The following is a 26,673-nucleotide window of genomic DNA, read 5'->3' on the forward strand; positions in this document are numbered from 1 at the left end:
ATAAATTTTGATAAGTTTTTCTGCCATTCTTTAAATGCTACTTGAGTTGTGAGAACAGGTTTTGTCTGGAACAAAAATAACATTCAAGGATGTCATGTTAATCATAGAAATTCTCCCCAACAATTGTAGTTTTTCTCTCTTAAACATATCTTTATCAACTTCAACCCATAGCTTAACATAATTATTTTGAAACAATATACAGTTTATATTTGTCAGATTAACACCCAAGTATTTTACTTTTTATTCAATCTCAAAACCTGATTTTTTCATCATTTCACCTTCTACATATTTTGTTAACATGTTTTCATTAGTGTTATAGCCACATTGCCCATTAATACAATTCTTTTTTAACACTTCAAAATTATTTTCATTCTTTCTCTTATTTTCTGGAATACAATGATTATCCTGCTGATTAATTGTCCCTATCGTTTGGCAGAATATTGTATTTTTTTTCTGTTTTTTCCATCTGACAGTCCACATTCCTTGCTTCCTGGGTATACTACTGTGGTGGCGAACCTATGGCACGCTTGCCACAGGTGGCACGCATAGTCCTCTCTATGGTCCCATGCGCCATTGGCCCCACTCCTAGGGCTTCAGCTGGGTTTTATAAAACCTTTTTGCTTTAGGCCTCTGCCGCTGTGTGCAAAAAAAAAAGAGGTCAGTCAATCAATCAATTTCAACTTACGAGAAAAAAAAAACTTGCAAAATTGGAATTGATTGATTGAACTTTTTAGTCCCACCCAGTCTGCTATTACCACCGCAGGCACGCCCACCCAATGGGCCACACCCATCCAGCACTCATAAGTGGGTTTGGGGTTGCAATTTGGGCACTCAGTCTCTAAAAGGTTCGCCAGCACTGGTTGCCATACAAAGTTTCTCTCTCTCCACCCGCCTTTTAATATTTTCCCTCAGGATATATTTTGTTAGCTTCTGGGTATTGCCCAATTTAATGGTACATTCTGTTTCATATGGTTGCTGTCATTTTATTTTACATAAATATCCAGATTGCAGTCGCGATTTTTCTCTCAAGAGATACGTAAGCCCTGCTCAGCCACTATCTTGCTGTCATCCCATTCTTGAATTTCTCTACATATTTGCAATATTAACTAAAAATAATTAATTCTATTCAAAATGTACTATACTCTGCATTCTATGATGGAGAAAACATTCCTATAAATTTTTTAGTTTTTCTTATCACTGATACCTGTTAGGAAAGGGGGCTGAAATTGCCCCAATTAAATTGCCACTGACACAGAACATTGTTGTAGAGTCCTATGATGCCTAATTTAATTTCTCCTTGGGGACATTTAATTCTTTTGGAAGTTTTCGTAATTTGGGGAGAAAATGCATCCATTCAATCAATCAATCAATCAATCAGTCAATCAATCAATCAATCAATCAGAATAGAGCGAGAAGGGACATTGAAGGTCTTCTAGTACAGCCCCCTGCTCAAGCAGGAGACTCTTTACTATTTCATACAAATCAAGTCTCTTCTTAAAAACCTCCAGTGTGGAAGTACCCACAACTTCTGGAGGTAAGCTGTTCAACTTTTTAAATGTCCTGACGGGTAGGACTCAGTTCATTCAATTCTGCTTCCCTTGGCGGCAACAGTGAAAAAATCATTGTCCACACAAATCTGCAATGTGCAGAAGATCACATGAGAAGAGAGTTTTATGGCTTTGACAGGGTTGTCTAGCCTGAGAAACTTTGGTGAGTGTTCTGCTGGAAATAAATGGATCTTTCACCTAAGTTGTTGATCCTTTGCTCTTTCACTGGACGAAACTTCATGTGGGATCGTGTTGCTGTTTGCCTCACTCCAGCTTTGGAGCCTATTAAGTCTCAACATAATGATCCATTTATAGGAGGGTCCAAGCTGTCCCTTAGGGGGCCACTCCGCCAAATACCAGCTGTGGAAGGAGTTGCCGGTAAGAGTCGTTAGGGGCACTTTAAGAAGACTGCAGAAGAACACAGTGAAAGTTCTGGATCAATGGGAGGACTGGGGGTGCATTATAGTTAGGGAGGGGCTGAAGAGATAAAACTTTCTGTGAGATATGCCTGCTGCAGTGGAAATTGGAGGAGAGGCAATTTGGCTGCAAGTGTGTGCGGGGACTCCCTAGTCAGTTCCATTTTGGTGCAGAAATACCAGACTTTCACCTGCATTCCCCTAGTATCCATTTCTGCTCCTTTCTTTGTGTCTTTGTGGTTTTGTGTGTACACGTTATCTTCTTCCAGAGGGGACTATATTTAAAGATACAAAGGGGCCTTCCTCAAGGTGGCATCTTGGATTTGCCTTTGGAGACGTAAAGAATATGCAGATCTCTTACATAGCAATAGCGATGGTACGTCTTCTCCGGATGTCCTTTTCCCACTGACTGTTCAGTGATTATTTCTGCATCCAGATTATTCCAGCTGGAAAAGAGCAGGCATGGAACACTCTGGAATGTTCTTGAGCTTTGCAGCTGGAGGTGGTTGCAGCTTATGCAGCATGACAGCTCTCCTTTCCCTCTTCAGAGAATAAAATGCAGGCTGAAGGCTTGGATCCTTGGAATCCAGTTCATTTAGCCAGCCTAGTCCAGGAATTGCCCCAGGGACATTTTCAGCCAGTCTCTCTGAAAGCAAAAGAGAAGCATGCTGAGTAGCCCAGTGTTCAAATAGGCCGGCTGAAAAAGGTTAGTTTGGATTTTGGAGTGGACCTTTTTCAGTCAGGCCCCACAAATCACTCCTTCCTTGCAGGCTTCTTCATTGACTTATGGTAGTCTGCAGAGAACTTGCAAATATTAATGACATCATTATAGGGCACTTGGGAACAGGCAGGAAAGCACTAGAGACACTGCGACTATATTCAACCTAATATAATATTGCATTCTACTGTAAAATGTGGCTTTCTGAAGTTTGTACTACTTGTAACCAAAAATCTTGAGGGGTCTTGTTCAGTTTCTAACATTAAACTGGTTTTCAAATATACAGTTCGGTTTACCTAAATACATTCATATTTTATTTAATAACTTTTGTAACATTTTGTCTATTCTTTGCACTAATTCATAGCCTTGTAATATAAATACGGTTGCTTCCTTCTTTTTGCCTAAAATATTTTCCTGCCTAGAAGAAAAATAACTTTCTAATACCTGGTTTGGTTTACATGTTCTCTCCATGAAAAAGAGCATTTATTTGTGCTTATTAAGTACTTAGGTTATGATACAAGATTTCTAAAATGATCACAGAAATGGGATACTCCAATTGAGATATGGGCAGATTTGTGACTGCGTTTTTTTGTGTGTGCTTCTTTGAGAAGGTATATTTGTATTACTGTGTCTCTCTTCCTATACTAGTGCTATCTCTTCTGTGAAGCTACCAAACAAAATCCTGCAATTCTGAACGAATTTTTTCCATCCTCTCCTTTTACTCTTTGACAAATTAGGGACTTTCTCTTACAATTCTTCCAATGCCCCGACACCTTCACAATCTCCTCGTGGGGACTGGGTTCTTTTAGATAATAGTTGTTCAGCCTAAGGCTTTCCCCACACCTCGCAAAGTCTTTCTCATTCTCCCATTACCCCATCCCTACCCATGTTCTCCAGAAGTCTTTTCCATTGTTTGTTTATAAAGAAGAGAAACAAAGGCATGTGAGACTTTCTAATAAGGTTTCCTATATAATAAGGTTTCCTGTGTAGAGAGTTTCCTCCTTTAAATTTCTGGGAGTCTACCTCTGTGAAGATCTGACCTGGAAAGTTAACACAACCCAGGTGGCTAGAAAGGCCCAACAGAGGCTTCACTTTCTTAGGGTCTTGCGGAAGAACAGGGTAGAACAACGGCTAATGACCCTCTTTTACCGGTCTACTATAGAGAGCGTCCTCTCGTATGGTATTGTGGCTTAGTATGCTGGTCTGACAGCCGTGGACAGGAAAGTATTACAGAGGGTAGTGAGCACAGCACAAGACATTGTGGGCTGTTCTCTGACACCACTGGATGACATCGCCAGGGCTCGTTGCCTTGGAAGAGTGAGGAAAATTCTCAGGGATGACTCACACCCTGGACGGTATCTCTTTACTCTCCTACCATCTGGTAGGAGATATAGGAATATAGCCAGCCGTACCAACAGGCTGAAAAATAGCTTTTATCTGTGGGCTGTTAGGCTTTTAAATGGGACATAATTGTATGCAGAATTGACTTGGGAGGCCGGTGTGTGGCGTAGTTGGTTCACATGGTGTGGTAGGATGGAGGGTTTGTTGTCACTGTGTGTTGGGGGGAGAGAGCATGGAGGGAGGCTCAGCTAATCTCAATGTACACATGTTGTACTTTGACAATAAAGGTTTATTTACGGTATTTATTTATTTAATTTACAATGAGAATGAATAGTTAGAATATGAGCTGAAAGGAGTCAGTTAATTCCTGCATTAGAAGAGGAAAGAAAGGGAGAGAAGAAAGAAGGAATTCTGGCCACTTCCTCAAAAGTTGGAGCTTCTTACATCCCTAAGGTGTCCGGGAGGTTGAAATAGGCTTGAATTTCTTTTCCTACTATGAATTATTTCTGAGTGAATACCTTTGCCTAAAGAAGAAATAAATCACGCTATAACTAAGGTCACTGATCTGCCCTCAGCAATTTTGATATTCGATTGCTTATAGCTTTTCTCCTGTGTGACCACTTGGATGGTAGATAATGTTCCAGGTCAAATCAGAGATTTTTTTCACTTTCCATGCTTTAATAAACTTCCTGCAATGTCTAGATCCTTGGATGAATAATAAGTTGACTGTTGCAAATAAAGCTGAATGCATGGATCCATTTGTTTTTTCCTGTAAATCAGCGCCCAGTCAGCCTGGGCCAGGCTAAGGCACTGTGGGACGGTCTTTCGGCATTTCCAGGGGCTGAATATAACCACATAGCGAGCCGGATTTCACCCGCAGGCCTTGTGTTTGACATGTCTGCTGAACAGGAAGTCCTTGACTTACAGTTTATTTAGTGACCTTTCAAAGTTACAACGGCACTGAAAAAAGTGACTTATGACAATTTTCACACTTAACAGCCATTCCAATATCCTGATGATCATGTGATCAGCATTGAGATGCTTGGCAACTGGTTTATATTCATGACTGTTTCTGTGTCCCAAGATCATGTGATTCCCTTTTGTGATGTTCTGACAAGTAAAGTCAATGGGGAATCCAGATTCACTTAACAGATTACTAACTTATCAACTGCAGTTATTCATTTAACAACATACGAAAGAAATGTCATAAAATGGAGCAAAATTCACTTAACAAATGTCTCACTTAAGAGAAATTTTAGGCTCAATTGTAGTTGTAAATCAAAGACTACCTGTAGTGAATATAGGCTCCCCCCCAACTCAAGACATTTGTGGGCTTGTTCCCCTAGATACCTTGGAGGCCAGTATCGCTTCTCGCCTCAGAAAGACTCTTTCTAGCCTCCATGGATTTATATGCTTTTATGAGAATTATGTTTTCCAAGTATAGCTATTTCCACACTCTGTGCATTAATGCGGTATATCCCCACTGTGGATCCTTTCATGACAATTCAAATGAGCTTTCCAAGTATAGCATCTTCCAGTCTATGAACTTATATGATCACTTCACACTGTAAGTCCTTTGGTGGCAATTAAGATGACTGTTGCTAATGAAGCTCTTTCCACATTCCATGCATTTATACGGTCTGTCCCCAGAGTGGATCCTTTTGTGACGATTAAGATCATCTTTCCGGGCAAAGGTCTTTCCACATTCGATGCATTTATACGGTCTCTCCCCTGTGTGGATCCTCTCATGAAGATTAAGATCTCCTTTCTGGGTAAAGCTCTTTCCACATTCCATGCATTTATATGGTCGCTCCCCAGTGTGGATTTTTTGGTGGTTATTAAGATGACAGTTTCTAATGAAACTCTTTCCACATTCCATGCATTTATATGGTCTGTCCCCAGTGTGGATCCTCTCATGAAGATTAAAGTTTCCCTTCTGGATAAAGGTCTTTCCACATTCCAGGCATTTATACGGTCGCTCTCCAGTGTGGATCCTTTCATGACGATTAAGATCTTTTTTCTGGGTAAAGGTCTTTCCACATTCCATGCATTTATATGGTCGTTCCCCAGTGTGGATCATTTGGTGGTAAATAAGATGACATTTGTTACTGAAACTCTTTCCACATTTCATGCACAGTTTCCTCTTTCTGCTCAGACTGCAATCCCCCCCAGTTTTTACAGAGGTATGTGGTTTCTTTGAAGTAGAAACGAAGGAGTTATTCTCCATAGTTTTTAGAGGCATGCATGTTTTTTTTAGTCTGGTTTCTGCCATAGTTATGTAATTTGAATTCATGTTTTCTTTTTTTCTATATTTTTCTTTTCTCATTTCTTTCTGATCTTGCTTGGATAAGAAGCCAGAAATACCAAGAAAAGTGGATGGCTTCTCCCTTCCATTTTCTGGCTGTTTTCTCCTTAGCATTTTGGTGTCCCTCTGATGGCGAAGGATCACTTTTATTTTATTCTTCTCTATTTCGAGTAGATTTAACCTTCCCTCCTTGTTGTTCTCATTCACAGACACATCATCTGCATGAGGGGGGAAATGAAAATTAATATTCTGATTAAAATTTAGAAGGGTCCCACTCAAAAATATGCCAATCTGCATTTCAAGTTTAGTACAATCCATTTGGCTAGCCAGGATGTGATATCTCCAAATTGTTATATAGGAGAATCTTCATCACATAGAAATAATGTTGTCATCTAAAACACAGATTAAAGCTTTAGTTTTGAATCAGTCAATCTGTTCAGTCACTTCAATGGACTATCTAGGATCTTTCTTAATTCTTTGTGGAATGTTTCTGCCACGACCTTATAGCGAATTGAACTGTGTGCCCTTACCCAGAGCAGCCATATTGACGGAAATCTCCTGCATGACTTCTATGCACAAGGCCTTCTGCCCAGAATCTAGCAGCCTCCATTCCTCATCTGTGAAGTCCACAGTCACCTCCTCAAAGGGATCAGTGTTCTAGAAAGAGAAAAAAGTAGACAATCCCAGGAAACAGTTGAAAGTTCTCTGTCTCAATGCACACAAGGGAAAACACAGAGTTGCAAGAGCCAAATGAACATTCAGGACGGATTCATGTCATCTTGTCCACATAGTCCATGGGGCTGGGAAGTTGCACCTTTATAAATCACGGCTTAGCTGCTTCCAGGTTGCAGAATTGAAACAGCCAACGTTGATCAACCGTTTTATTGTTTCAGCCACTTAGTGTTGACTTAATGGCTTATCCTTCATGTGCTATATTTTTCTTGGTATACTTACAGACACATTACAAAGGAGATAGGTGGCATAAATATTTAATAAACTAAATAAACACTTCTCAGGTATGTTTATTCCCACTGTTATAGTTTCAATTCATGGGCTTCATTTCTAACTACTTTAGGCACTTTTCTTAATAGCATTAAGAAATATTAAATTCTTTCTACAATTAAATTTCATTTCTAACAAAAGGTTCCTGCCTATGAATTGTCGCATTTCAATTTCCAGCACAATCTTGAAAGCCAAATGTGGGTGGACACTGTGTTCAAGTCCACATAGACTCAGCTTTTGGTATTAAACACAGCTCCTGAATGGATGGAGCTGGAACGCTACTGTTCTCAGAAGAAACCTGCACCTACCTGGCAAGGTGGCCAGAATTGGGTCCTCCTGTAAATCACCTCTTGAATAGAGCGGGATTGATCTACTCTGCCCCAGAGCTCTGTTGAAATCTCCCCTGTGAACGGCTCCTGCATTTGAAGAACAACCTGATTTATAATCCATTTTCAAAGGACAATATCTATGATAGTTCACATTCCTTACATTTTGCTTTCCCCAACTGAAATCAGAGACACTTCAGGGACTCTGCATGTGACTTATATTTCTGAGTAAATGGGAGTTAAAACAGCAGGCTGTGTTTTTAAGTAGATAAACTGTAAGGGTGTGTTAATCAGTTTGTTTCTCTTACTATTGTGGTATTCTAGGGGTATCAGAGGCCATTCACATAATCCAGTTCCTTCCCCTTATCTAGATTCAGATAGCACAGATCAGAACCTAAACACTGATTATTATGAGAAAATGGATAACATCACAAAGGACACAGAGCTGTAATGGAAGAGAAATGTTAAATTAGGAAACAGAAACATTTACCTCAGGAATAAAAAATTATTCAAATGTGAGTAATTCCAGAAAAGGCTGCAGTCATATTTTAGTCCTATTCAGATATAGCTAGATCGCTAATCTTTTCTCTCCCCCCCCCCCATGGAGCTCCCGGGATGAAGCCCCCCCCCGCCTCCTCACCTGCCCCTTTCCCGGCTCTTCCCGCTGGGCTTGGCTGAGGAGGAAGCCTTCGGCCAGGGCCACCGCCTGCGAACAGCTCTCGGCTCCGCACTCCCTCACCCAGCTCGCCATCTCCGCGGGCAGCAGGGCCAGCAGCTGCTCCAGCACCACCAGGTCCAGCATCTCCCCTTTGCTGCTCCTCTCCGGCCGCAGCCACTGGCGGCACAGGCGGTGCAGGCGGCTGCAAAGCTCCCGGGGCGTTTCGGCCTCCTGGCGGCAGCCGTCGACACCGCGGAAGCGCCGGCGGTGGATCTCTGGGCTGAGGGCGGCCTCCATCCCTGGGGATCCCTTCGGGTCTCCTGCTCGAGGGCAGCCAAAAGAAGCCCGAGGCAGTCCCAAATGTCCCCCAGCCCCTCCGCAGCCCCTTCTCCGGTTTGCAGGACGGAAGAAATGGCTCTCCGTTCGCTCAGCCTTTACCCGCCTGACGAGAGCAACGGCAAATCATTCCCACCAATTTCCTGAGGACTCCTAGCTCACGTGCCTCAACAACAGACACGCTGGCTGAGGATTTCTGGGAGTTGAAGTCCCAGAAATCGGGCTTTACCCGCCTGAGGAGACAGCGGTCCTCAAAGTCGGCCCTTTAATGACTTCTGGACTTCAACTCCCAGAATTCCTCAGCCAGGCACGTTTGAAGACCCCTGCTCAACAAGAAGCCAGAACGAGAGATATGTGCTTCCTAGAGGGGATCTGATAGAAAGAGAATGAAAGGGGACCTTCCTTTTCCGGCCTCCCGGAATCTCTACGTCGCTGCCCTTCTTCCGAGGGGGGCGGGGTTCGCCGAAAGGAGGGCGGCGGAAACGGAGGCTGGGGCGGCGATGCCTGCAAAGGGCGGGGAAGGACTGATGATCTCGGCGTCGCCCCTCTTCATCGGCAGCTTGCTGCTGCCCGGGACTTGCGCTCTGCAGGAAAGTTGGGGAGCTTCCGCTGAAAGTTGGGGCTCTCCTTGGTCTCTGGCTCCAGCGCAGGACGAACGGAACAATCTGTGAAAAGCTTGAAAAGCCCTGCTTTAACTGTTACATCACTTGAGAGAACAGGTTTTGTCTGGAACAAAAATAATGTTCAAGATAAATCTCTCTTCTTAATCATAGAAATTGTCGCCAACAACTGTAGCTTTTACCTTTTTAACACATCTTCATTAACTTCAACCCATACCTTAACGTAATTATTTTGAAACATCATGAAGTTCGTATTTGTCAGATAAACACCCAAGTATTTTACTGTTTATTCAATCTCAAAACCTGATTTTTTTATCATTTCTCTTTCACCTATTTATTTTGGTAACATCTTGTTTATTAGTGTTATAACCCCATTGGTCATTAATATAACACTTGTTTAAAATTTCAAAATTATTTTTATTTTTCCTCTTGTTATTTTGTGGAGTAGAAAGGTTATCCAGCTGATCAATTGTCCCTGTCCTTTGGTAGAATCCCCTCCCCCGCGGTTCTTGCCATTTGACAAACACTCCACATTCCTTGGTTCCTGGGTATACTAATTTGGAATACAAAGTTTCTCTTTCCCCCCCCTCTTCCAATATTTTGTCAACTTCTGGGTATTGCCCATTTTAATGGTGCATTCTGTTTGATATGGATATTGTCATTTTAATTTACATAAATATCCAGATTGCAGTCGTGATTTTTCTCTTAAAATGTACATAAGCCCTGCTCAGCACAACCAGTACCTAATTCTCATCCCATGCTTGAATTTTTCTGCGAATTTCTAATGTTAACTGAAGATAATAAATTCTATTCAAAATATAGTCTGCATTCTATGACATGTTCCTTTCTTGTGATTAAAGGGGCTCTCCTTGGCCTCTGGGTCCAGCGCAGGACGGATGGAACAGAGTAGCCTGGTAGCCCCTTTTGCCACTGACCCCTTTCCTTGTAAAACGAGAGCTTCGTGAGTGCAGCCACCTCCGTCAGATGCAGAGACTGACGCAGGATGGAAATCGGGAAGGTCAACGGGAGGGGAAGGCAGGTTGGATCCCTGGCTGCCAATGAGGGGAAGCCTCGTCTTCTGCCTCGCCCTGGAGGTTGTCAGGATGCCTGGAGCAGAGAGCTTCCTCTCCTCTGTGCTCCCGTCCTGGAGACGAGACTTGCTCTCTAGCTCCCGCTGGTTTGTTTGCCAGGGTGCTAGAGCAGAAGTGAGCCTAGAAGACCGAGGGTTTCAGTTTAACCGAGCTGGCACCGATTCCCTCGTTTTTTATGTCTCTGTTTAAATACTCCTCTGGAAATCGTGAAAGAGCAGATTATCTTGGAGAAACTCTTACCTATCTGATTAATCAATACTCATTTGATGCCCCGTAATCAATTTATCAAGAATTTGTATAACTAAAGATCAAGAATAAGCTAAAGAAAATTCTTAATTTCATATGATAACTAAATAGACTTCTCAGAGTAGCAATTTGCATATATTTTACACAGGAATTATACTTTCCTCCTTTACATGTTGAATTTATAATATAGAAATATTTATTATTTACCATCCAAAGCTCTTTGAAAATCAGACCCTTGCTTTCAGTTTAGGTCCTCTGCTAAAAGACAAGTGAACTCAGAATAAAGAGTAGCAAAGTTGTTTTTTAAATAACCCACCCACAAATTTGTTATGGGCGGCTTTTCCTTTTCTGGTCAAATATTACTGGTCCTTTGTAAATGGGGAACAAGAACCGCTTACTTCCAATATTAACTCTGGCGGTTCCAGTGGGTTTTAGCTGAGGAGTGGCATTTGTAGTTTGATTATTTCTGTGCCATGAATTTTTATTTTTCTTATTTTAGAGGTATTGTAATTTTGTTGCTATATAGATTTTCTATTTTTTATTACTTTTAACTTTGTAAGTGGGCCAGAGTTCCTTTGATGAGACAGGTGGAAAATAAACAATAATTAACAGTAATAATTTAATCAGCTCATTGGAGAATGGCTTAGACTGAGTATTTGTGCATAAATACCCTTGCCACCTAAATCTGTGTTCATGTGTTTCTTCTCCAGTGATCTCCTATGTCCTTAACTTCACCCAATCTTTCATCCAAACTAAACAACAAGCTGCAAAATATAATTTCAATTTTGGTTAACTTAAACTTCCTCTTTCTTTAGCATCTAGTGACATGTTATTTTTAACTCCAGGTATTTTACCCTAAGGTATAAATTTTGATATGTTTTTCTGCCATTCTTTAAATGCTACATGAGTTGTGAGAACAGCTTTTGCCTGGAACAAAAATAATATTCAAGGATAAAAGGATATAATCATATAAATTCTCCCCAACAATTGTAGTTTTTCTCTCTTAAACATATCTTTATCAGCTTCAACCCATAGTTTAACATAATTATTTTGAAACAATATACAGTTCATATTTGTCAGTTTAACACCCAAGTATTTTTCTTTTTATTGAATCTCAAAACCTGATTTTTTCATCGTTTGACCCTCTACATTTTTGTTAACATGTTTTCATTAGTGTTTTCATTGCCCATTAATACAATTCTTTTTTAACATTTTTGAAATTATTTTCATTCTCTCTTATTTTGTTGAGTACAATGATTATCCTGCTGATCAATTGTCCCTGTCCTTTGGCAGAATATGGTAATTTTTTTTCGGTTCTTGCCATCTGACAAATATTCCCACATTTCTTGCTTCCTGGATATACTATATTGCCGTACAAAGTTTTTCTCTCCCCCCCCCGCCTTTAATATTTTCCCTCAGGATATATTTTGTCAGCTTCTGGGTATCGCCCAATTTAGTGGTTCATCCTCTTTGATATGGATGCTGTCATTTTATTTTACATAAATATCCAGATTGCAGTCACAATTTTTCTGTAAAAATATACATAAGCCCTGCTTAGCCAGTATCTTGCTCTCATCCCATTTCCTGAATTTCTGTACATATTTGCAACGTTAACTAAAATTAATGAATTCTATCCAAAATGTACTGTACTCTGCATTCTATGATGGAATTAATGATAGAGAAAACATTCCTATGAATTTTTTGTTTTTCTTATTGCTGATATCTGTTAGGAAAGGGGGCTGCATGAAATTGCCCCAATTAAATTGCCACTGACACAGAACATTGTTGTAGACTGTAGAGTCCTACCATGACTAATTTAATTTCTCCTTGGGGACATTTAATTCTTCTGGAAGTTTCCGTAATTTGGGGAGAAAATGCGTCCAATCAATCAATCAGAATAGAGTGCCAAGGGACATTGGAGGTCATCTAGTCCAGCCCCCTGTCAAGCAGGAGACTCCTTACTATTTCGTACAAGTAACTGTCAAGGCTCTTCTTAAAAATCTTCAGTGAGGAAGCATCCACAACTTCCAGAGGTAAGCTGTTCCACTGTTCAAATGTCCTCACGAGTAGGACTCAGTCACTCAATTCTGCTTCCCTTGGAGGCAACAATGTCCACACAAATCTTCTGCAATGCGCAGATCACACGAGAAGAGAGTTTGAGGGCTTTGACAGGATTGTCCAGCCTGAGAAACTTTGGCAAGTGTTCTGCTGCTCCTGTAATGTCAGGGGACAGTGGCGGGGAAAGACAGCTTTCAAAGTGGAAACGAGTGGATCCCTCGCCTAAGTTCTTCATCCTTTGCTCTTTCACCGGAAGAGCCTCCATGTGGGATAGTGTTGATATTTGCCTAACTCCAGCTTTGGAGCCTATTAGGTCTGAACATAAGTGATTCATTTATAGGTCTGAGCTGTCCCTTAGCGGGGCACTCCGCCAAATACCAGCTGTGGAAGGAGTTGCCGGTAACAGTGGTTGGGGGCACTTTAAGAGGACTGCAGAAGAACGCAGTGAAAGTTCTGGATCAATGGGACTACTGGGGCTGCACTATAGTTGGGGAGGGGCCAAAGAGAGAAAAGTTTCAGAGATATGCCTGCTGCAGTGGGAATTGGGGGAGGGGCAATTTGCCTGCTAGTGTTTGTGGGGACTCCCTAGTGCCGTGCTGGCGAACCTATGGCATGTGTCCCACAGGTGGCACGCAGAGCCCTCTCTGGGCACGAACGCCGTCATCCCAGTCTTAGGCCTTCAGCTGGGTTGTATAAAATCTTTCTGCTTTAGGCCTCCGCCATGTGCAAAAAAAAGTTCAATCAATTAATCAATTTCAACTTCTTGCAGGAAAAAAAAGATCTCACAAGGTTGGAGTTGATTGATTGAACTTTTTAGTCCCCCCCCCCAGTCTGCCATTACCACCACAGCTATACCCACCCAAATGGCCATGCCCACCAAATCCCCCACTCACCCAGAACCCGAGGATACATAAGTGGGTTTTGGGTTGTAGTTTGGGCACTCGGTCTCTAAAAGGTTCACCATCATTGCCCTAGTCACTCCCATTTTGGTACAGAAATACCAGCCTATCACCTGCATTCCCCTATTATCCATTTTTGCTCCTTTCTTTGTGGTTTGGTGTGTTTGTGTATACGTGTTATCCTCTTCAAAAGGGGACTATATTTAAAGATAAAAAGGTGTCTTCCCCAAGGATACATCTTGGAGTTGCCTTTGGAGACATCAAGAACAGGCAGATCTCTTACCGGTACATAGGAATAGCGATGGTAAGTCTCCTGCAGATGTCCTTTTCCCACTGGCTGTTCAGTGATCATTTCTGCATCCAGATTATTCCAGCTGGAAAAGGACAGCAAGCATTGTACAATCTGGAAAGTTCTTGAGCTATGCTGAAGAAGGCTCAGATCCTTGGAATCCAAAGTTCATTTAGCCAGCCTAGTCCAGGAGTTGCCCCTAGAAACACCTTTTGATGGGGGACATTTTCAGCCAGTCTCTCTGAAAGCAAAAGAGAAGCATGCTGAGTAGCCCAGTGTTCAATAGGCCGGTTGAAAAAGGTTAGTTTGGATTTTGGAGTGGACCTTTTTCAGTCAGGCCCCACAAATCACTCCTTGCTTGCAGGCTTCTTCATTGACTTTCAGTAAAGTCTGCTGAGAAGTTGCAATTAATCATATGATTATAGGGCACTTGGGAACAGGCAGGAAAGCACTAGAGACACTGTAAGTACATTCAACCTAATATAAATGAATTCTACTGTAAAACATGGCTTCCTGACGTTTGTACTCGATGTAACGAAAAACCTGTTGCTGTGTCCCAAGATCATGTGATTTTCTTTTGTGATGTTCTGACAAGCAAAGTCAATGGGGAATCCAGATTCAGTTAACAACCAGATTACTAATTTATCAACTGCAGTTACTCACTTAACAACATAGTCAAGAAATGCAGTAAAATGGGGCAAAATTCACTTAACAAAGGTCTCACTTAATGAGAAATTTTGAGCTAAATTGTGGTTGTAATTCGAGAACTACCTGTAGTCATTAAAGGCTTCCCCCCCCCCCAAAATGAATACATTTGTGGGCTGGTTCCCCTCTGGTTACTTTGGTGGCCAATATCGCCTCTCTCCTCAGCAAGGCTCTTTCTACCCTCCATAGACTTATATGCTCTTTATGAGAATTGTGTTTTCCAAGTAAAACTATTTCCACACACTGTGCATTAATGCGGTCTATCCCCAGTGTGGATCCTTTCATGACAATTGAGATGAGCTTTCCAGTATAGCTTTTTCCAGTCTATGCACTTATATGGTCACTTCCCACTGTGAATCCTTTGATGATAATTAAGATGACTGTTTCTAATGAAACTCTTTCCACATTCCGTGCATTTATACGGCCTGTCCCCAGTGTGGATCCTTTTGTGATGATTAAGATTTCATTTCCGGTTAAAGGTCTTTCCACACTTCATGCATTTATATGGTCTCTCCCCAGTGGGGCTCCTTTCATGACAATTAAGATGAGCTTTCCCAATATAGCATTTTCTAGTCTATGCACTTATATGGTTGCTTCCCACTGTGAATCCTTTGGTGGTAATTAAGATGACTGTTGCTTATGAAGCTCTTTCCACATTTCATGCATTTATACGGTCTGTCCCCAGTGTGGATCCTTTTGTGGTGATTAAGATTTCCTTTCTGGATAAAGGTCTTTCCACACTTATACGGTCTCTCCCCTGTGTGGATCTTCTCATGAAGACTAAGATTTCCTTTCTGGGTAAAGGATCTTTCCACATTCCATGACTTTGGAGGTCATCTAGTCCAACCCCGTGCTCAGGCAGGAAACCCTATACCATTTCAGACAATTGGCTGTCCAGTCTCTTCCTAAAAACTTCCATTGTTGGAGCATTCACAGCTTCTGGAGGCAGATTGTTCCATTGGTTAATTTTTCAAACTGTCAGCAAGTTTTTCCTTAGTTCTAGGTTGCATCTCTCTTTGATTAGTTTCCATCTGTTGCTTCTTCTCCCACCCTCAGGTGCTTTCTACCCTCCATAGACTAGCGTGACTCTTCTTTGCGGCAACCCCTGAGATATTGGAACACTGCTATCATGTCACCCCTCACCCTTCTCTTCATTAAACTAGACAAATCCAATTCTTCTCTTCTCCAGAGAATAGCGTGACTCTTCTTTGCGGCAACCCCTGAGATATTGGAACACTGCTATCATGTCACCCCTCACCCTTCTCTTCATTAAACTAGACAAATCCAATTCCAACAACCATTCCCTATGTTTTACCCTTCAGGCCCCTAATCATCTTTGTTGCTCTTCTCTGTACTCTTTCCAGCTCAATGCTGCTCACTCAGCGCAGCTGACTCTTGGCTTCCATGTTTGATAACTTAATGTTTTGTAGCATCATACCAGCAAAGTTTTGATTTTAATTTAATTTTCATGAATAAAATACTGTCCGGATTCATACACTCTGGGAAGTGATGGATTATTTAAAACATGAAGTACCAAATGAGCAATTAGCTGCATGTAGACCATCAGGCTACTTCATAAATCATGGTTCAAAAATCTGAATGATTAAAGATTAAGAAATATCATTATGTCTAAACACATTATACAGATCCTGCCTCTAGTGTCCCACAATAAACCTTAAAAGTAGGCCTTTAATTCTAAGTTAAGGTGGTGACTTTGTCAATTGCAGATAGTCCTCAACTTACACCATTTCATTTTGTGACTGTTCAAAGTTGCAATGGCACTGAAAAACTTATGAATGTTTTTCACACTTATGACCATCACAGTATCCCTATACCCATATGATCAAAATTCAGATAGGTGGCAACCGGCTCATATTTAGGAGAGTTGCAGTGTCCCAGGGTCACATAATCACCTTTTGCAACCTTCTGACAGGCAAACTCAATGGGGAAGCCAGATTCACTTAACAACTGTGTTACTAATTTAACCACTTTAACAATTGTGGAGAAAAAGGTCGTAAAATGGGGCAAAACTCACTTAACAATGGTCTCACGTAGCAACAGAAATTTTGGGCTCAAATGTGGTCATAAGTCAAAGACTACCTATATTGGCAAAATAACTTCAGTTTTACACAGAAAAAAACCCAGATGCATAAAAGTAGGTCATGTTTGGACTATCTTATGGGTTGTTCAACCATCACAGAAGTCTCTATACTGGGATCTACTCTTCAAATCTATGCAAGTGACTTCTTCCAGGATCTAGGCCGGGCCAGCGGAGCGCCTCCGCTTGCCCACTTTCTTGCCCTCGGCAGCGCCTGACCCAGGAGCCCGCGTGCCAGAGCAGCCCGGCAGAGGAGCCAGAGTGGCTCCACTGCTGGGGGCACGTCTCGGCCAGGGCGTTGCAGGATTGGGCCTTGTGTTTCACATGTCTGTACTAAGGCATTGTAAAGAGGTATTAGTACTTTATGTGAACTTGATTCTATCCTTCTGTTAATGAAGCCTAGCAGTGTGTTGGGTTTTTTTGCAGCTGTAGCGCACTGCTGGGTCATATTTAAGTGGATCATCCACGACAGGGGTGTCAAACCGCTGGCCGGACACGTCACAAGGAAACCACGCCCACCCCATGGCTGGCAATGGGGAAAAAGCTCCGATATGTCACACAACGTCAAGTGACGTCACGAGTTTGATATGTCTGGTCCACTAGGAGTCAGAGATCCCTTTCACAGTTATTACTATTGAGCAAGATACCACCAATACTATACCTGTGCATTTGGTTTTTCTTGCCTAAATGTAGAACCTTATTTTTTTCACCACTGAATTTCGTTTTGTTAGATAGTGCCCAATGTTCAAGTCTGTCAAGATCCTTCTGTATCTTAAGCCTATCTTCTGAAGAGCACTGGGCCTAGAACACAGCCCTGGCGCACGCCACTACACACTTCCCTCCATATAGATGCAGTTCCATTGAAGACCACACACTGAGTAAGGACCACACACTCTTTTTTATTGCTTTTAACTTTGTAAGCACCGAGCCCCCTTGTGGCGAGACAGGCAGCAAATAAAAACAGTAAATAATATTTTGATGTTTTTCTGCCATTCTTTAAATTAGTGCTTTTCAACCTGTTGTACTTGTCCAACTGGTGGTACTTTGGCAGTGGGCAGGTACAACACATACGGTGGGTTGAAAAGCAGTGTAAAAAAGGGGGGGGAGTGGAAACGTTTGCCGGGGGATGAGCTGAACTGGTCGCAAACCACACAGGACTGAGTGTTAGCTGGAGCTACGGTGTTGCCAGAGGAGAAGCTTCTTTAAGACAAGGAGAGGGAGAGAAGGGGATAGAACAGTGCAAAGATTAATGGTAGAGAAAGAAGCACAATTTTTCTATTTAAATTGTGGTAAGTGGGTGTGTAGACAGTCTTCAACCTACAACCAGAATTGAGTCCAAAATTGATGTTGCTAATGGAGAAATTTGTTAAATGAGTTTTGTCCCATTTTATGACTTTACGTGCCCCATTTGTTAGGTGAATCACTGAAATTGTTAAATTAGTAACACATCAAGAACATGCAGGTTTCTTACTTAGGAATAGAGATTGTAACTCTTCTCAGGATGTCCTTTTCCCACTGACTGTTCAGTGATCATTTCTGCATCCAGATTATTCCAGTTGGAAAATAACAAGCATGGAACACTGGAATGTTATTCAGTTTTTGAGCTGGAGGGGGTTGAAGCTTATAGTCCTTTGCAGCATGACAGCTCTCCTTTCCCTTTTCAGAGGATAAAATGCAGGCTGAAGAAGGCTCAGATCCTTGGAATCCAAAGTTCATTTAGCCAACCTACTCCAGGAGTTGCCCCTAGAACACCTTTTGATGGGGGACATTTTCAGCCAGTCTCTTTGAGAGCAAAAGAGAAGCATGCTGAGTAGCCCAGTGCTACTTTTGCTAATGAAGCTCTTTCCACATTCCGTGCATTTCTACGGCTTGTCCCCAGTGTGGATCCTTTCGTGACATTTAAGCTGATGTTTCTGGGTAAAGGTCTTTCCACATTCCATGCATTTATATGGTCTCTCCTCTGTGTGGATCCTCTCATGAAGAATAAGAGGTCCTTTCTGGGTAAAGGTCTTTCCACATTCCATGCATTTATATAGTCTGTCCCCAGTGTGGATCACTTCATGATATTTAAGCTGTTTTTTCTGGGTAAAGGTCTTTCCACATTCCATGCATTTATACGGTCTCTCCCGTGTGTGGATTCTTTCATGACATTTAAGAAGTTCTTTCCGGGTAAAGGTCTTTCCACATTCCATGCATTTATATGGTCGCTCCCCAGTGTGGATCCTCTCATGAACAATAAGAGATCCTTTCTGGGTAAAGGTCTTTCCACATTCCATGCATTTATACGGTCTCTGCCCTGTGTGGATCCTTTCATGACATTTAAGATATTCTTTCCGGGCAAAGCTCTTTCCACATTCCATGCATTTATACGGTCTCTCCCCTGTGTGGATCCTCTCATGAAGATTAAGATCTCCTTTCTGGGTAAAGCTCTTTCCACATTCCATGCATTTATATGGTCGCTGCCCAGTGTGGATCCTTTCATGAAGAATAAGAGGTCCTTTCTGGCCAAAGCTCTTTCCACATTCCATGCATTTATACGGTCTCTCCCCTGTGTGGATCCTCTCGTGAAGATTAAGATCTCCTTTCTGGGTAAAGGTCTTTCCACATTCCATGCATTTATATGGTCGCTCCCAAGTGTGGATCCTTTGGTGGTGATTAAGATGACTGCTGCTAATGAAACTCTTCCCATATTCCATGCATTTATACGGTCTGTCCCCAGAGTGGATCCTTTTGTGACGATTAAGATCTTTTTTCTGGGTAAAGGTCTTTCCACATTCCATGCATTTATATGGTCGCTCTCCAGTGTGGATCCTTTGGTGGTTATTAAGATGACAGTTTCTAATGAAACTCTTTCCACATTCCATGCATTTATATGGTCTGTCCCCAGAGTGGATCCTTTTGTGACGATTAAGATCTTCTTTCCGGGCAAAGGTCTTTCCACATTCCATGCATTTATGTGGTCGCTCCCCAGTGTGGATCCTCTCATGAACAATAAGAGATCCTTTCTGGGTAAAGGTCTTTCCACATTCCATGCATTTATACGGTCTCTCCCCTGTGTGGATCCTTTCATGACATTTAAGATATTCTTTCCGGGCAAAGCTCTTTCCACATTCCATGCATTTATACGGTCTCTCCCCTGTGTGGATCCTCTCATGAAGATTAAGATCTCCTTTCTGGGTAAAGCTCTTTCCACATTCCATGCATTTATACGGTCTCTCCCCTGTGTGGATCCTCTCATGAAGATTAAGATCTCCTTTCTGGGTAAAGCTCTTTCCACATTCCATGCATTTATATGGTCTCTCCCCAGCGTGGATCCTTTGGTGGTGATTAAGATGACTTTTGTTACTGAAACTCTTTCCATATTCCATGCATTTATACGGTCTGTCCCCAGTGTGGATCCTCTCATGAAGATTAAAGTTTCCCTTCTGGATAAAACTCTTTCCACATTCCAGGCATTTATACGGTCCCTCTCCAGTGTGGATCCTTTGGTGGTAAATCAGATGTCTTTTGTTACTGAAACTCTTTCCACATTTCATGCAGAGTTTCCTCTTCCTGCTCAGACTGCAATCCCCCCCAGTTTTTACAGAGGTATTTGGGGTTTTTGAAGTAGAAGCGAATGAGTTATTCTCCATAGTTTTTAGAGGCATGCATGTTTTTTTTAGTCTGGTTTCTGCCATAGTTATGTAATTCAAATTCATGTTTTCTTTTTTTCTATACTTTTCTTTTCTCATTTCTTTCTGATCATGCTTGGATAGGAAGCCACAAAAACCAAGAGAAGTGGATGACTTGTCCCCTCCATTTTCTGGCTGTTTTCTCTTTAGCCTTTTGGTGTCCCTTTGATGGCCAAGGATCACTTTTATTTTATTCTTCTCTATTTCGAGTAGTTTTAACCTTGCCTCCTTGTTCTCATTCACAGACACATCATCTGCATGGGGGGGAAATGAAAATTAATATTCTGATTAAAATTTAGAAGGGGTCCCACTCAAAAACATGCCAATCTGCAATTCAAGTTTAGTACAATCCATTTGGCTAGCCAGGATGTGATATCTCCAAATTGTTATATAGGAGAATCTTCATCACATAGAAATAATGTTGTCATCTAAAACACAGATTAAAGCTTTAGTGTTGAATCAGTCAATCTGTTCAGTCACTTCAATGGACTATCTAGGATCTTTCTTAATTCTATGGTGAATGTTTCTGCCACGACCTTATAGCGAATTGAACTGTGTGCCCTTACCCAGAGCAGCTATATTGACGGAAACCTCCTGCATGACCTCTATGCACAAGGCCTTCTGCCCAGAATCTAGCAGCCTCCATTCCTCATCTGTGAAGTCCACAATCACCTCCTCAAAGGGATCAGTGTTCTAGAAAGAGAAAAAAGTAGACAATCCCAGGAAAAAGTTGAAAGTTCTCTCTCAATGCACACAAGGGAAAACACAGAGTTGCAAGAGCCAAATGAACATTCAGCATGGATTCATGTCATCTTGTCCACATAGTCCATGGGGCTGGGAAGTTGCACCTTAACAAATCACGGCTTAGCTGCTTCCAGGTTGCAGAACTGAGCACAGCCAACGTTGAACAACAGTTTTATTGTTACAGCCACTTAGTGTTGACTTACTGGCATATACTTCATGTGCTGTATTTTTCTTGGTATACTTACAGACACATTACAAGGGAGACAGGTGGCATAATTATTTAATAAACTAAATAAACACTTCTCAGGTATGTTTATTCCCACTGTTATAGTTTCAATTCATGGGCTTCATTTCTAACAATTTTAGGTACTTTTCTTAATAGCATTAAGAAATATTAAATTATTTCTACAATTAAATTTCATTTCTAACAAAAGGTTCCTGCCTATGAATTGTCGCATTTCAATTTCCAGCACAATCTTGAAAGCCAAATGTGGGTGGACACTGTGTTCAAGTCCACATAGACTCAGCTTTTGGTATTAAACACAGCTCCTGAATGGATGGAGCTGGAACGCTACTATTCTCAGAAGAAACCTGCACCTACCTGGCAAGGTGGCCAGAATTGGGTCCTCCTGTAAATCACCTCTTGAATAGAGCGGGATCGATCTACTCTGCCCCAGAGCTCTGTTGAAATCTCCCCTGTGAACGGCTCCTGCATTTGAAGAACAGCCTGATTTATAATCCATTTTCAGAGGACAATATCTATGATAGTTCATATTCCTTACATTTTGCTTTCCCCAACTGAAATCAGAGAAACTTCAGGGACTCTGCATGTGACTTATATTTCTGAGTAAATGGGAATTAAAACAGCAGGCTGTGTTTTAGATAAACTGTAAGGGTGTGTTAATTAGTTTGTTTCTCTTACTATTGTGGTATTCTAGGGGTATCAGAGACCATTCATATAATCCAGTTCCTTCCCCTTATCTAGATTCAGATAGCACAGATCAGAAACTAAACACTGATTATTATGAGATAAATCAGGGGTCTTCAAACTCGGCCCTTTTATGACTCATGGACTTCAATTTCCAGAATTCCTCAGCCAGCGTGCCTGGCTGAGGAATTCTGGGAGTTGAAGTCCATGAGTCATAAAAGGGCCGAGTTTGAAGACCTTTGAGATAAATGGATAACATCACAAAGGACACAGAGCTGTAATGGAAGAGAAATGTTAAATTAGGAAACATTTACCTCAGGAATAAAAAAATATTCAAATGTGAGTAATTCCAGAAAAGGCTGCAGTCATATTTTAGTCCTATTGCAGATATAGCTAGATCGCTAATCTTTTCTTTCCCCCCCCACATGGAGCTCCCGGGATGAAGCCCCCCCTCCTCCTCCTCACCTGCCCCTTTCCCGGCTCTTCCCGCTGGGCTTGGCTGAGGAGGAAGCCTTCGGCCAGGGCCACCGCCTGCGAACAGCTCTCGGCTCCGCACTCCCTCACCCAGCTCGCCATCTCCGCGGGCAGCAGGGCCAGCAGCTGCTCCAGCACCACCAGGTCCAGCATCTCCCCTTTGCTGCTCCTCTCCGGCCGCAGCCACTGGCGGCACAGGCGGTGAAGGCGGCTGCAAAGCTCCCGGGGCGTCTCGGCCTCCTGGCGGCAGCCGTCGAGACCGCGGAAGCGCCGGCGGTGGATCTCTGGACTGAGGGCGGCCTCCATCCCTGGGGATCCCTTCGGGTCTCCTGCTCGAGGGCAGCCAAAAGAAGCCCGAGGCAGTCCCAAATGTCCCTCAGCCCCTCCGCAGCCCCTTCTCCGGTGTGCAGGAGGGAAGAAATGGCTCTCCGCTCACTCGGGCTTTACCCGCCTGAGGAAACAGCGGTCTTCAAAGTCGGCCCTTTAATGACTTCTGGACTTCAACTCCCAGAATTCCTCAGCCAGGCACGTTTGAAGACCCCTGCTCAACAAGAAGCCAGAACGAGAGATATGTGCTTCCTAGAAGGGACCTGATAGAAAGAGAATGAAAGGGGACCTTCCTTTTCCGGCCTCCCGGAATCTCTACGTCGCTGCCCTTCTTCCGAGGGGGGCGGGGTTCGCCGAAAGGAGGGCGGCGGAAACGGAGGCTGGGGCGGCGATGCCTGCAAAGGGCGGGGAAGGACTGATGATCTCGGCGTCGCCCCTCTTCATCGGCAGCTTGCTGCTGCCCGGGTCCTGCGCTCTGCAGGAAAGTTGGGGAGCCTCCGCTGAAAGTTGGGGCTCTCCTTGGTCTCTGGCTCCAGCGCAGGACGAACGGAACAATCTGTGAAAAGCTTGAAAAGCCCTGCTTTAACTGTTACATCACTTGAGAGAATAGGTTTTGTCTGGAACAAAAATAATGTTCAAGATAAATCTCTCTTCTTAATCATAGAAATTGTCTCCAACAACTGTAGCTTTTCCCTTTTTAACACATCTTCTTTAACTTCAACCCATACCTTAACATAATTATTTTCAAACAACATGAAGTTCATATTTGTCAGATTAACACCCACGTTTTTTACTGTTTATTCAATCTCAAAATCTCATTTTTTTATTTCTCTTTCACCTTCTATTTATTTTGGTAACATCTTGTTTATTAGTGTTATAACCCCATTGGTCATTAATATAACTCTTGTTTAAAATTTCAAAATTATTTTTATTTTTTCTCTTTTGTTATTTTGTGGAGTAGAAAGGTTATCCAGCTGATCAATTGACCCTGTCCTTTGGTAGAATTCCCCCCCCCCCCCCCGCAGTTCTTGCCATTTGACAAACACTCCACATTCCTTCGTTCCTGGGTATACTAATTTGGAATACAAAGTTTCCCCCCCCAATATTTTGTCAACTTCTGGGTTTTGCCCAATTTAATGGTGCATTCTGTTTGATATGGATGTTGTCATTTTATTTTACATAAATATCCAGATTGCAGTCGTGATTTTTCTCTTAAAATGTACATAAGCCCTGCTCAGCACAACCAGTACCTAATGCTCATCCCATGCTTGAATTTTTCTGCGAATTTCTAATGTTAACTGAAGGTAATAAATTCTATTCAAAATATAGTCTGCATTCTATGACATGTTCCTTTCTTGTGATTAAAGGGGCTCTCCTTGGCCTCTGGGTCCAGCAAAGGACGGATGGAACAGAGTAGCCTGGTAGCCCCTTTTCCCACTGACCCCTTTCCTTGCAAAACAAGAGCTTTGTGAGTGCACCCGCCTCCATCACATGCAGAGACTGATGCAGGAGAGAAATCGGGGAGGGCGACAGGAGGGGAAGGCAGGTTAGATCTGCGGCTGCGAAGGGGGGGGAGCCTTGCCCTCTGCCTCGCCCTGGAGGTTGTCAGGATGGCTGGAGCAGAGAACTTCCTCTCCTCTGTGCTCCCTTCCTGGAGATGAGACTTGCTCTCTAGGCGTAAAGCGTTTCTCCTGCTGGTTCGTTTGCAGAAGTGAGCCTAGAGGACCGAGGGTTTTGGTTTAACGGAGCTGGAACCGATCCCCTCTTTTTCTATGTCTCTGTTTAAATACTCCTCCTCTGGAAATCGTGAAAGATCATCTTGGAGTAGATCTTACCTATCTGATTAATCAATACTCATTTGATGGCCCATAATCAATTTATCAAGAATTTGTATAACTAAATGAGGACCCAGATTGTTGGGGGCAATTAAGCTGAATTTGTAATAATGCCGCTTGCGGGGGTGTGTGAAAGCCCTAATAAGCAGGCATATACATGGAATGAAGGCTACTGCTAAGCTTGTAAGCCGCCCTGAGTCTTTGGAGAAGGGCGGAATATAAATGGAATTAAAATAAATAAAATAAATAAATAAAGATCAAGAATAAGCTAAACAAAATTCTTAATTTCATATGATAACTAAATAGACTTCTCAGAGTAGCAATTTGCATATGTTTTACAGAGGAATTATACTTTTCTCCTTTACATGTTGAATCTAGTAGCAAAATTGGTTCTTACCTCACCCCCAAATTTAAGCACTTGTTATTGGAGGTCTTTCTGGTCAAGTATTACCGGTAGTTTGTAATTGGGGAACAAGAATTGTGGAAGTTGCAAAGAATAATGCAGAAATCTGTATTGCTGAACTGCAGGAGACCAGATCACATAGATCCACATCAACTAAAGTCACAGTACGTTCTGCTAGAATAGAAAAGGAACGAGCAGCTGCCTGAGCAAAGCTGAAGGTCTATGAACAAGGCCTATGTGCTTAATTTCACCTAATCTTTCATCCAAACTAAACTACAAGCTGCAAAATATAGTTTCAAATTTGGTTAACTTAAACTTCCTCTTTCTTTAGCATCTAGTGACATGTTATATTTAACTCCAGGTTTTTTACCCTAAGGCACTGGTTGTTCTGAACCAGCCCTCTTCTCGCACCCCTAATCAAAAGAAGAGACTGGAAAGCGTCCAAGGCTAAAAGGCTTCTGCCAAGATTTAATAGTAAACACACAAGAGCTTATCTTCTCAAGCAAAAGAGTTGCTTTCAGCAACCAGCCCCTCCCCAAACACTCCTTTTATAGAGAGCTCAGGGCGTGGTCTCCCTGTGCCTCCTCCCGAGGAGTCCCATAGCCTTCCTTTGTTTGTCCCTGCTCGACTGCCTCCTGCGTCGGGCGTCCTTGAACAGGGCCAGCTGTGGGTCATCATCCTCCGCACTCTCGGGCTCACACAGCTGAGCAGAGGTTCCCGGCTGAGGACTCTGCAAAGTCTCCAAATCATCATCAGCCGGTTCGTTTCCCTCCTCCCCCACATCTGAGTCCTCCGATACATCGGAGCCGGCTGTCGGACCCACAGGCTGACCCTGAGTCACAACACTGGTGGCGAAAACTTTAGTGACCGAGTGCCCAAACTGCAACCCAAAACCCACTTATGTATCCCTGGGTGGCGGGTGGGCATGACCCGTCTGGTGGGCGTGGCTATGGTGGAAATGGCAGACTGGGTGGGCATGGCCAACTTTATGTTGCTCTGGCAGATAGGGCAGGGTTAGGATGAGATTACTCTGTGGGCAGCCCTGCGCCTGTCCCCGGCCAGCCCTCCTCCTCCATCCTTCTGCGCCTTCTGTGGGCGGACTGCGGCTTACCGAGCTGGGCACCCCTCTCCCCGCACATGTCCTCAAGTGGAGGAGCTGGGTAGCCATGGCTCTCATTCCCCTCTGGCCTCCATCTGCCAAGGCCTGAGCTTGGCAAGCCCAGCTGGGCAGCGACGGGCTGGAGAGCGTGGGATGGTGGCAGGTTCCCTGGGACAAGCGGTAGGTGGGGTGGGCGCTCCCAATGTCCGCGGCAGAAGAAGCAGCAAGCAGTCTCCACGCCCAGTCCATCCCAACTCCGGTACGGAAAGCGAGGCAGCAGCCCCTCATACATTAGACCCAAGTCCTCGTGTTTGTAGGACTATTGGTAAAAAAAAAAAGTTCCATGAGATTTTCTAACTTCTTGCGAGTCTGATGGAACGTTTTGTCCCAGAAACGCATGGCAAAGGCTGAGAAGCAAATGGAGAAACGGAATGCAGCTGAAATGCAGATTAGTGTCTGGTAGGGAGAGGGAAGCAACAGGCCCCGTCCCACCCCTCGCATGGAGTGCCCTTCTCCCACCACTCCCCCCACCCCCAC

General features: G+C 42.9%; 1 protein-coding gene across 1 annotated transcript; it reads right to left on the minus strand.

Moving 5' to 3' along the window:
• Positions 1-4,319: 4,319 nt before the first annotated feature.
• LOC308662989 (uncharacterized protein) lies at positions 4,320-26,385 on the minus strand (the record flags this gene model as incomplete). The annotated part of the gene is made up of 7 exons (XM_081319132.1): positions 4,320-5,885; positions 18,664-20,580; positions 20,893-21,019; positions 21,672-21,779; positions 22,563-22,801; positions 23,103-23,274; positions 26,149-26,385. The coding sequence occupies 7 exons, from the start codon at positions 26,383-26,385 to the stop codon at positions 5,578-5,580; spliced, it is 3,108 nt and encodes a 1,035-aa protein (XP_081175258.1). The 3' UTR covers positions 4,320-5,577.
• Between the last annotated feature and the right edge of the window lie 288 nt (positions 26,386-26,673).

Source organism: Vipera berus, assembly GCF_964194415.1.
Source record: "Vipera berus genome assembly, chromosome: 2".
NCBI classification, from domain to species: domain Eukaryota; kingdom Metazoa; phylum Chordata; class Lepidosauria; order Squamata; family Viperidae; genus Vipera; species Vipera berus.